Raw genomic sequence first — 9,672 nt, forward strand, 5'->3', positions numbered from 1 at the left:
TGGGGCTCAAAACAAGAAATAGGAGTTCTTGAAATGGTATGGCTAATACTGGAAAGGAATATTCTTTGGGGAATGAACGGGTCTCATCAGCTCTGTTAATTTTGTTCGTGTGGCAGCAAGTATAGTCATGAGAACCTAGCGGCCCCAGCGCTATGCTTTGTTACAGAAACTGAGAGAACGTCACCAGAACGTTTTGGCCCTTGCCTCATGATGCTAACATCTGCTGACTGACATAGAACGTAATGACCAGGCAGTGTCTTCATGTGTTTCAGACCATACCAGTGCGGCCACTGCTCCCAGTCCTTTTCCCAGCCTTCAGAACTGAGGAACCACGTGGTCACTCACTCCAGTGACCGGCCTTTCAAATGTGGCTACTGTGGTCGTGCCTTTGCTGGGGCCACCACGCTCAACAACCACATCCGAACCCACACTGGAGAAAAGCCCTTCAAGTAAGTAGCGGCTCGCACTGTATCCCTTCTTTCTCTGAGCCTTTCCTGAGAGCCGGCAGACAAGGTGGCCCAGCACTGCCTGGCTCAGCCAACTGGTGGAGAAAGCTGTTTAGAAAGTCAGCGTCCAGGCTGCAAACGGCCCCACTTGTTTAGTGGTCGATACTGGGAAAATGAAGTCAGGAAATTTATACACTGATCCTGGGTTGAGCTATGCAACCTTGGACGTGAGACGTTCTTCGTGGTCTGTTTTCTCACCAGTAAAATCAGGAAGTAGGAATAAGTAATTTTAAGACTCTTTCTGGTTTCTGAGGGTCTGTGCTTCTAGAATTTGAGCTAGGAGGCATGCAGAATGCCATCTCTGGCCATCAGCATGCAAGTCCCCTGACCATCAGCGAGGTGGCCACAATCGAGGACAGCTGAATGAATCGTCTCTTGGGAAATCTGAACCCTTTAGGATTCTGATGAACAATTTCCTCTTTTATATTTGTTAAGGGGGTTTGAATCTATTATAGCAGCCAATTGGTAGCTTTTCAGCGTGCCCTTTGGATCTCAGACTTATCATGTTAATGCAAAAAAAGAAAAACCAAACCAAACATAGGGCATGTCTGAGTCCTTGAGGATTCAGGGAATGTGGAAAGAGAACGGAATTCTAAGGGCTTTGGCAAGGTAAGGGCACCTGAGTGAGAGACTATGTTTCTAGATATAGCACAGTCATGAAAACGGTGGACATCTGAATCCTGCAAGATGGTCTATTCATTCACTCGCTCACTCATTCATTCATTCATGTATATATGTGTTCATTCATTCAGCAAATATTTATTGAACACCTTCTGTTGTACTAGGCACAAGAGATATAAAGGTGACTGAAACTCAGCCCCCTAGTCTTTGAAGACCTCATAGTTTATGGGGAAGCCCAATTAATAAGCAAGTGTTACCACCTAGGGTGAAGGGTGCAAAAGTGAAAAACAGTAAGGCATGTATATACAGTGTTTCAGGGTAGCACGAAAGTGGAGTAATCAATGCTATATGGAAAAGATATGTTTAAGATGTGTTTTGAATGATGAGTAGGAGTTTTCCAGACATACAAAGGAAAGGAGGCTTTCTGGTAACCCATGTGGGACATGGAAAGGCTTGGGAGGCTGAGCCAGCTTGTGTGAGTGGTTGGTCATCTCAGAGCAGATTTTACTGTCTGTGTGATAGACTCTTTTTTGTTCAACCCTCTTATATCTCTCTTTCCTCATTTGCCATGATGACTTTCCTTGATTAAGGAGGAACATGAAAAGGGCATGGTTGAACGGCCTATTTACCTTCTGTAGGACAAGATCAAGCAAGAAAGGAAATGATTCAGGCAGTAGGAGGTGAATCCCCTTTCTTGGTCTCAGCCAAGGAGTCTTCCCAGAGTCTCATTACCCATGCTTTTCCCTCTGGACCTGCTGGCGTAGCATGCAGTTGCCATGGTGCTCGGCCTGAAGCCGGGCTCAGCTTGGGGTGGCAGAGTCCTGCTGGTCTGGGTCCTGCCTGCCTTGGTGTCTGCCAGGAGCGGGAGAGGCTCATAAAAGGCTGTCATCTTTACCCACCTCCCCATGAATTAGTTACCTTTATTCATTATTCTTAACTGTTTTCCATTGTGGTTTAATTTATGATATTAATTAATAATGAAAAGTTTTAATTTTTGTCTGTGTACACAGGTGGGGCTTATTTACTGCATAAAGGCATCTGGCTGAGGGCACTGGATGGGGTCTAAAAATCCACCCTACACTACGCCAGCCAAGCTGTGCCCTCTGGGGCTGCCATAGCCCCAAGGGGCCCTTTTTTTAAATTTACCCTTAAGGGCCTGGTAGGTTAGCACAGTCCTTGAGTTCCCTATGGCAGGTGTCTGTGTCTGCACAGTGGGCTTTGTCATTTCCCCCAGGCCCTCGGGGGTTCACAGATTCTGGTTTCACCACTGTTCTAGATGTAGAAGTTGACAGTGACACATTCCCCATGCCTTTGAGCAAGAGAGCTCTTCAAAAGCAGAGATGCAGGAGGACTGACAATCCTCCTGGCCCCTTATATTAGAGAGGGTAGCCAGATGGATACAGTGCCAGGAATCAGATTGATTTTTATCTTGTTGCTGTGTAAATAGATTTTAGTAATTAATTAAAGAGGTTTCAGGGTCAGAATGGGAAATAGATTTCTATTAATGTTAAGGTGTTACTTAAGTATAACCTCGTTGACTCCAATCAGTTTTTTTTCCTTAACATACTGTTTTCGTCCTGTTTCCAATAGAGGTGCCATTTTAACTTAATTTTAATTAATCAGATTAATATTTGAAGGGCTTTAGTACTTGTATGTTTTTCCTTTCTCGAAGTATTTTTGGGGACCATAACCTGATTTCATCTGGAAAAACAAACAAGGAAACACCAGAGTTGGTTGGATTAGATTCACTGTGCCTGTTTGAGTTCCTCCTGCTTCTTCTCATATTAAGATAACCATATGCTGTAGAGTTTTTTTTTTTAATTTATCAAATGTTAAACATATTGCCAGGGGAGAACTGAGTGTATGCTTATTTTATAAGTGCAAGATTTAAACGTCTTCTAGGAAATGGAAAGCTAAATCCTTCAGTGTATACAACCAGATCATTCAGGATTGAACTACCCCAAGGGAATTTTGGGAATCTTCCAACCATAGCTCATGGAGATCCATCCCATGGACATTTGTAAATATTATGAGGATATCCTTTTACAAGCCTATAAAACAAACATTCAAAAAAAGTTTGTTGCAGATTAGTCAATAAAATGGATTTTGCCACAATGGTTAATTTTACTACTTCAACTAATGGGTATTGGCTGAAACAGTGTTGCAAAGAAAGAGAATCTTGTAAAGATACGCAACCCATGCCCCAAATGGCTCAGTCCCCAAATTGTCCTACCCACCCAGGGCCTGGGAGGCCTTCACAAGATTCTTAGGGGCCAGGCCACAACAGGGGAAAGCCTTTTCTAGCTTCTAAAATCTTCTGCTGAAAAATGATTTTTCAAGGCAGATCAAGATTATTGCCATACAAGAAGCCTTGGAGAAGATTTGGCAGTAAGAGATGAGAGTTTCACTCCAGGCTTTGTCTCACAATCTGATTGGCTGAAATGCCACTGAAAGACTCCATCCCCCATGCTCTAGGTAGATCATGGGCTTGTCAGCAGCTAACCTAGGCTGTGGATGCAGAATTTTTAAGGTGAAGGAGATCATAGGAAAAGCACATATCAAAGGATCATATTGAAGCTTGTACTTTCCGTTTGTACTGTGAGACTGGAAGTCGTGGAGAACAAGGAACAAAATCAAGACATTTCATCTCACAGCAATTGCCAAGCACTTTATTGAAAAGAGGAAAGAAGGAAGGAGGGAAGGAAGGAAGTTGTCAGTCTCAAACTTACTCTTTACAGTGAGAACCCCTTCTCCTTCTCTGTTACTAAACATAATCTCTCAAGATCTCAGAGAGACCGCTCTGCCCAGGATCCACGTGAGCTGCTTGATGCCTGGCTTTTGCGCCTGGGAAGACCAGGACTTTCCATGGGAGAGTTTCTTTTCTTCCTCTTCATTAGAAGCAGGGGAAAACCCACTAAGTTTAAGTGAAGACAGTTTGGCTTAGTATAAAAAATAATCAAAGGATATTCCAAAGAGCATCTGATACTTTAGCAAGATCTAGTCAAAATCAAAGCAGACCAAAAAAACACATCAGTAGAATGCATTAAGCACATCATACGTATGAAGCAATTTGGTTTAATTCAGGAAATATTTGGTGACAGGCCATAGAGGACCAGAAAGAAAGCTTCCTGTAGGTTTTCTGTGAACAGAACTTGACATCGTTTTGCACATCTGTCAGTTTCAGATGACAATTGTTTTTTTTTTTTTTTTTTTTTTTTTTTTTTTTTTTTTGCGGTATGCGGGCCTCTCACTGTTGTGGCCTCTCCCGTTGCAGAGCACAGGCTCCGGCCGCGCAGGCTCAGCGGCCATGGCTCACGGGCCCAGTCGCTCCATGGCATGTGGGATCTTCCCGGACCGGGGCACGAACCCGTGTCCCCTGCATTGGCAGGCGGACTCTCAACCACTGTGCCACCAGGGAAGCCCAGATGACAATTGTTAAGCTCCCTCTGTACCTATAAGCCAGTCAACTATCACATTAAGTAAAGAATGATCGCAAATCTAAAAGGAACTCAAGTCTAATTAAGATGCCCACACTGGCAGAAAGTTGGGGAATTTCTCTTTGCTGAAATATTTGGATGGCTTTCCACTTCACTGTTCCTGCAGTGTTTCCTTAAAGGCTGTGACGTCAGCACTGAGAGGAAGACCCTATGTGCCAGAGCAGTTTTAGTCTCCTGGATCATTACCCGCATCTTTCTTTCTTTCTTTCTTATTCTGCTAAACCGCATGAAATCCAGGCTTGGAGGTGCCCATGGCCAGTCACTTGGCTGAGATTGTAGTTCAGGGTTAATTCAGTGCCAACACAGCTGAAGTCCAACTCTGACCTGCCAGAACCTAAGCATTTGCATTGAGTCTGTCCTTCTGATGTGTTCCATTAAGCCATGAAAATGATTTGTGAAGGGATTTTTGTTCTAAAATTAAAGATGATGAACATAAAACTGAGGCTCTCCCCTTATTTAAAACTATTTTTATGTCAAGTTCTCTTTACGTCCTTAATTATACAAATTACATTCTTATAATTACCAACACACATAGGTATTATTTCTAGTAGCCCACTTTCCTTAAGAAGGGGAAATTCCTAGAAAAAGGATCTAAGTTAAGGTAATTTTCTACACATCTGCATGTGTTTTTACTCACACTTGGTGAGCAGATGGCCCTAGAGATGATTTTTCAGTAATGATCTCAGGAGAGCCCTACAGACTTAGTAAATTTCCTGACTATGACAACAAATGGTTCCATGAGTGTAAATATCTGTGAGGCAGTTAGGCAAACACAGGAGAAAAATGTTAACTCCCCTCTTACTGTCTGTGCCCAATATGGGTGTTTAATATTACATATAGACATACACATTTGCTGTATGTGAAGCACTACACCTCCCACTTCTGAATTCTTTATATTCTGATACACAAAATCAAAGGTGCAAAAACATGACCTAGGTAACTAGTCATAACTTATAATTTTTGAAACTATTCTGCTCTCTTTGAAATTGATTCTAGAGCTTCAAAATTTTTAAAAAGGAATATAATAATTCGAAAGTTTGTCAGGCAGTGAAAGGTAGTATATTTTGACACACTAATCTAAGTAACTAATCAGTTTTCTAATAAACAATCAGCAATTCACTAGCATGTCATCAGCACTTCAGGAGCTCTGGAGAGGGGATGAGTTGCCCATGGATGTTAATGAATACACCAAAAATCATTAGCTGATCAATACTTCTGAGTTATTTTCATTGAGCTGATAGGTCTGATACATTAAAGCTGACATTATACATTTGTCAAGATCACAGTGCAGTTTTTAACAGTGGAACAGGCTGCTAAAAATATCCCCCAAAAGACAATCTAAGAAACACAACTTCCTCATGCTGACACATTCAGCTGGTGCAGGAGCCCTGAAAAATCCAAGCATGATAGTCAAGCTCCAGCCTCCCAACGATAAAACATATGCAAGACTCCCTAGTAGGGATCGATGTGTTTTATTTTTTTTTAGGTAATTATTTCCCTGGCAAGGCACTTTGTATAATTTACTCAAAAGGAAAAAGACAGGGCTGCCTATCGGGTAGGGGGGCATGTGGCAAGTGATTGGGCATGTGCGGATTTTCTTCTGATGGCTTTACCACAGCCCTACTAGTGCAGGGACCTGAGACCAAAGGTTGCATTATTTAAAAGAAGAACAACTGTCTGCAGCTCTCCTGAATATCTCTTCCTTTTAAGGTTTCAGGAGAGGGCATTAGGGGGAGCGCTGAGGGGGCTGCTGTGCCCCAATGGGTGCTCGGCCAGTGCTCCAGGGAGCCCAGACAAGTGGAATAGTGACAGGGAAGCCACTGTCTGTGCCCAGCTTGCTGCAGCAGTGTGCGTGTGTGTGTGTGTGTGTGTTTTTTTTTTTTTTCTTTTTGCGGTATGTGGGCCTCTCACTGTTGTGGCCTCTCCCGTTGCGGAGCACAGGCTCCGGATGCGCAGGCCCAGCGGCCATGGCTCACGGGCCCAGCCGCTCCGCGGCATATGGGATCCTCCCAGACCGGGGCACGAACCCGCATCCCCTGCATCGGCAGGCGGACTCTTAACCACTGCGCCACCAGGGAGGCCCTGTGTGTGTGTTTTGAAGATTGTGTAGCTAGTCGGTGTGTGTTGCAGGGAAGATGGCTTAGGCCCAGGGTCTCTAGGTTAGCATTTTTTTTAAGTTAAGGAGAAGAGGAGATATTCCTGAAGTGCGATGCCAGTTTTCTCCTTATCAGACACACCAACCCTTACTTACGGCCCACGTGTACATTCTTCCTGCTGTACCTTGTAGAGGTGAATTTGAAGCACACAAACATTGGTTGATTTCGGGTTTTTCTGAGTCCCCTATCCCAATGCAAACATTTTTTAACCCTGACTTTGGTAGAGCTGTGATACTCTAGCTTTTGCCCAAAAGCGATCACCCACACCCACCCGTCACAGTCACTGAAAACGAATGCACTGCTTCTTCCAGTTTCCGAATTCAAAGATGATGGCTCTCTGGCTGCTGTGCTGAGGGGAGTAGAATTCCAGATTTTAAATTCGCAGCAGGTGAAATTCTATTTGTCATCAATTTCTCTTTGGGGTTACCGAGCAGAAAACTACAGACAAGCTGCTGCTTTGATGGCTCACTCCTAAAAATCTCTTTTTGTTCTTTATCTATTTGAAATGACAGTGTCAGAGCTGCAGCAGGACAGGGCTCTCTGGAGAAATCACCTTCCCTCTTGCCTATTGACAGATCCCTCTGTTCTGCATCAGCCGGGCTTTGTCCCATCACAGGCATCCAGGCCGTGGAAGGAGCCACCAATTAAACCTCTTGAGCCGGTAAACTCTGAAGCCACTTTGGAGTGTCTGTTCTGATTAGGCAGGATGAGAGGAAGTCCATCAACCTGCAGGCCCTGCTCCCTGGTCTCAATTTTCTCTCTTGCCTCCACCAGGTGCGAGAGGTGTGAGAGGAGCTTCACGCAGGCCACCCAGCTGAGCCGACACCAGCGGATGCCCAATGAGTGCAAGCCAATAACCGAGAGCCCAGAATCAATCGAAGTGGATTAACTGATTGACTGGTTGGAATTAAGCTTCAAGGAAAGTCATGATTAAATGTCACGGACACTTAAGCAAAACCAAAGATTTCCTCTGAGCAACTTTCAATCAGTCCCTAAAACCAAAAGCAGTAATAAAATAAGGAAGATGTTAAGAGATATTGATCCTGGCGTGGAAGTCAGACCAGGAGAGAGATTATTTATTTATGACTAGGGATGAGACTCATTTCAGTGGACAACTAACCTGGGATGGCTCACATTTCCAGTCCCACCGTGTATTTGCTTTGTTTCTGAAAAGCTTTCTTAAACTGTTATTTAATACCAAAGGGAGGAATCGGATGGGTTCTTCTGCCCACAGTTGTGACTAAGAATGCACAGGGACTTGTTTCTCGTTGCACCTTTTTTAGTAGCATGATTCAAGGGGACCCATTGTACAGCGCTCTTCCTGCTGTTTCAGTTTGGCCTGGCCTGCCTCAGGCTGCCCAGCAGGGACCACAGATTCGGGAGCCAGAGCCTTCGCTGAGTCCAGGCCATCTTCAGCCCCACGGGTGCTCCATTTCTGTGTTTTCCACACTTATTATTTCTCATGCACTTTTCTCACGGCTCCTTCCATCCAGCAGCCTGGTCTTGATGCAGAAGAGCCTGGAAGTGGAAGAAGATTGTTTAAAATTCAAAATTCAAGGGGAAAAAAAATGGGGACTTAACGGTGTCCTGTCAAGATTTCAAAAACATTTAAAATGTACGGAGCTTCATAATACAGTATATTGTTCTGAAGCAGCTAGTGAGAAAATTTTGTTTTCAATAACATTTTAGCTTAAAAAAGAAAACACGAGAATAAAGTTCTTCAGTATGAGGCTGAATATAAGGTATTAGGCTTCCAGTAATTTTTTGTTGTGTCTATGAAAGTGTTGAATATGTGAGCAAAAACAGTGCCAAGCCCCGCTGTCGAGACCATTCTAGGCACTTTCATCTTCCTTCCTCATACCTCTAGGGGAAGCCTGGGAGGCCCTCCTGAGTGTGGGGCATTTCTGCAAAAATACGTGAAAATAGCCCAGACAAGGAAACCTTGAGAGGAGGAGCCACGGAGAGGGTTGTGGTTAGAAAAGAGCGCCCTGAACAGCTAATTTTTTCAAAGGAGTTCCCTTCTCATCCCCTCTGGCCCTTGATAATATTCTTCTTTCAACACTGATCCACTGAAAGAGAAAGGAGTATGTACACAGTTTCACTGATCTTTGATTGAGTGCCAGGAAAATGGGTGTCACTTCAGCCACCCTTTGGGCAATTTAGCAATGGTGCTCAATCAAATTGTGTTGCATTCCACACAATAATCCCACATCAGGAAGAACTGACGGCTCTTGCATATTAGCCGTTAACTCCCAGCAGCATCACGAAGACCGAGTCTACCTTGATGGCTGGTGTAAATCTGAACAGTTTAGAGTACTTACCAGCAGCCATCTCTTGTTTGTAGATTTCTTGGTCACCTGATAGCAGGACACAGCCCGTTAAGGAACTCCTTGTCTTTTTAGCCTTGCCATTGTCTTCTCTTAGCAAAAATGTGAGACACATAACTGAACTGGCCACTGAAAGACGAGGATAGCTGTGGTTTGGTTTAATCTACCATCATGTATTTTGTCCTCAGAAATCTTCCTCTTCTTTTCATTTCACTTCCTCGTCCCTTAGCACTCATCTGCCACATTTAAAATGGAGTGAAACGGGGCCTCACTAATTGTGTTTGTAACTTATTTATATATGTCTCAAAATAATGTCTCACAGAGGAATTTGGCGAATTCTGACCTCCGTTGCCCAATCTGAAGTCGTTCAGATTTTCCCCCATTCCTTGCTGTCTCCTTGTCATGGAAGTAGTAAGCAATCTGTGCTGCTGTGTAACTGTTTCTGATGGAAAATATTTTCTTTGGTAGATTGGAATGTGTTGTGCTTTTATAGTTTCTTGCCCTAAGTGATAGAGACGTTTGACAAAAGTGTGAGCCATTGGGAAGGGTGGAGACAATATGTAGC

The 9,672-nt window shown here is 43.8% G+C and overlaps 1 protein-coding gene across 1 annotated transcript in view; it reads left to right on the forward strand.

Annotated features, from left to right (window-relative positions):
- The window catches only part of PRDM6 (PR/SET domain 6), a 98,378-nt gene extending 90,709 nt beyond the window's left edge, over window positions 1-7,669 (forward strand). Inside the window, exons 6-7 of the mRNA XM_060091894.1 lie at window positions 273-449; window positions 7,555-7,669. Of these exons, the coding sequence (XP_059947877.1) occupies window positions 273-449; window positions 7,555-7,669 (292 nt within the window). The remainder of the gene's footprint in view (window positions 1-272; window positions 450-7,554) is intronic.
- Window positions 7,670-9,672: the final 2,003 nt, after the last annotated feature.

This window comes from Mesoplodon densirostris, chromosome 3 (assembly GCF_025265405.1).
Source record: "Mesoplodon densirostris isolate mMesDen1 chromosome 3, mMesDen1 primary haplotype, whole genome shotgun sequence".
Lineage (NCBI taxonomy): Eukaryota > Metazoa > Chordata > Mammalia > Artiodactyla > Ziphiidae > Mesoplodon > Mesoplodon densirostris.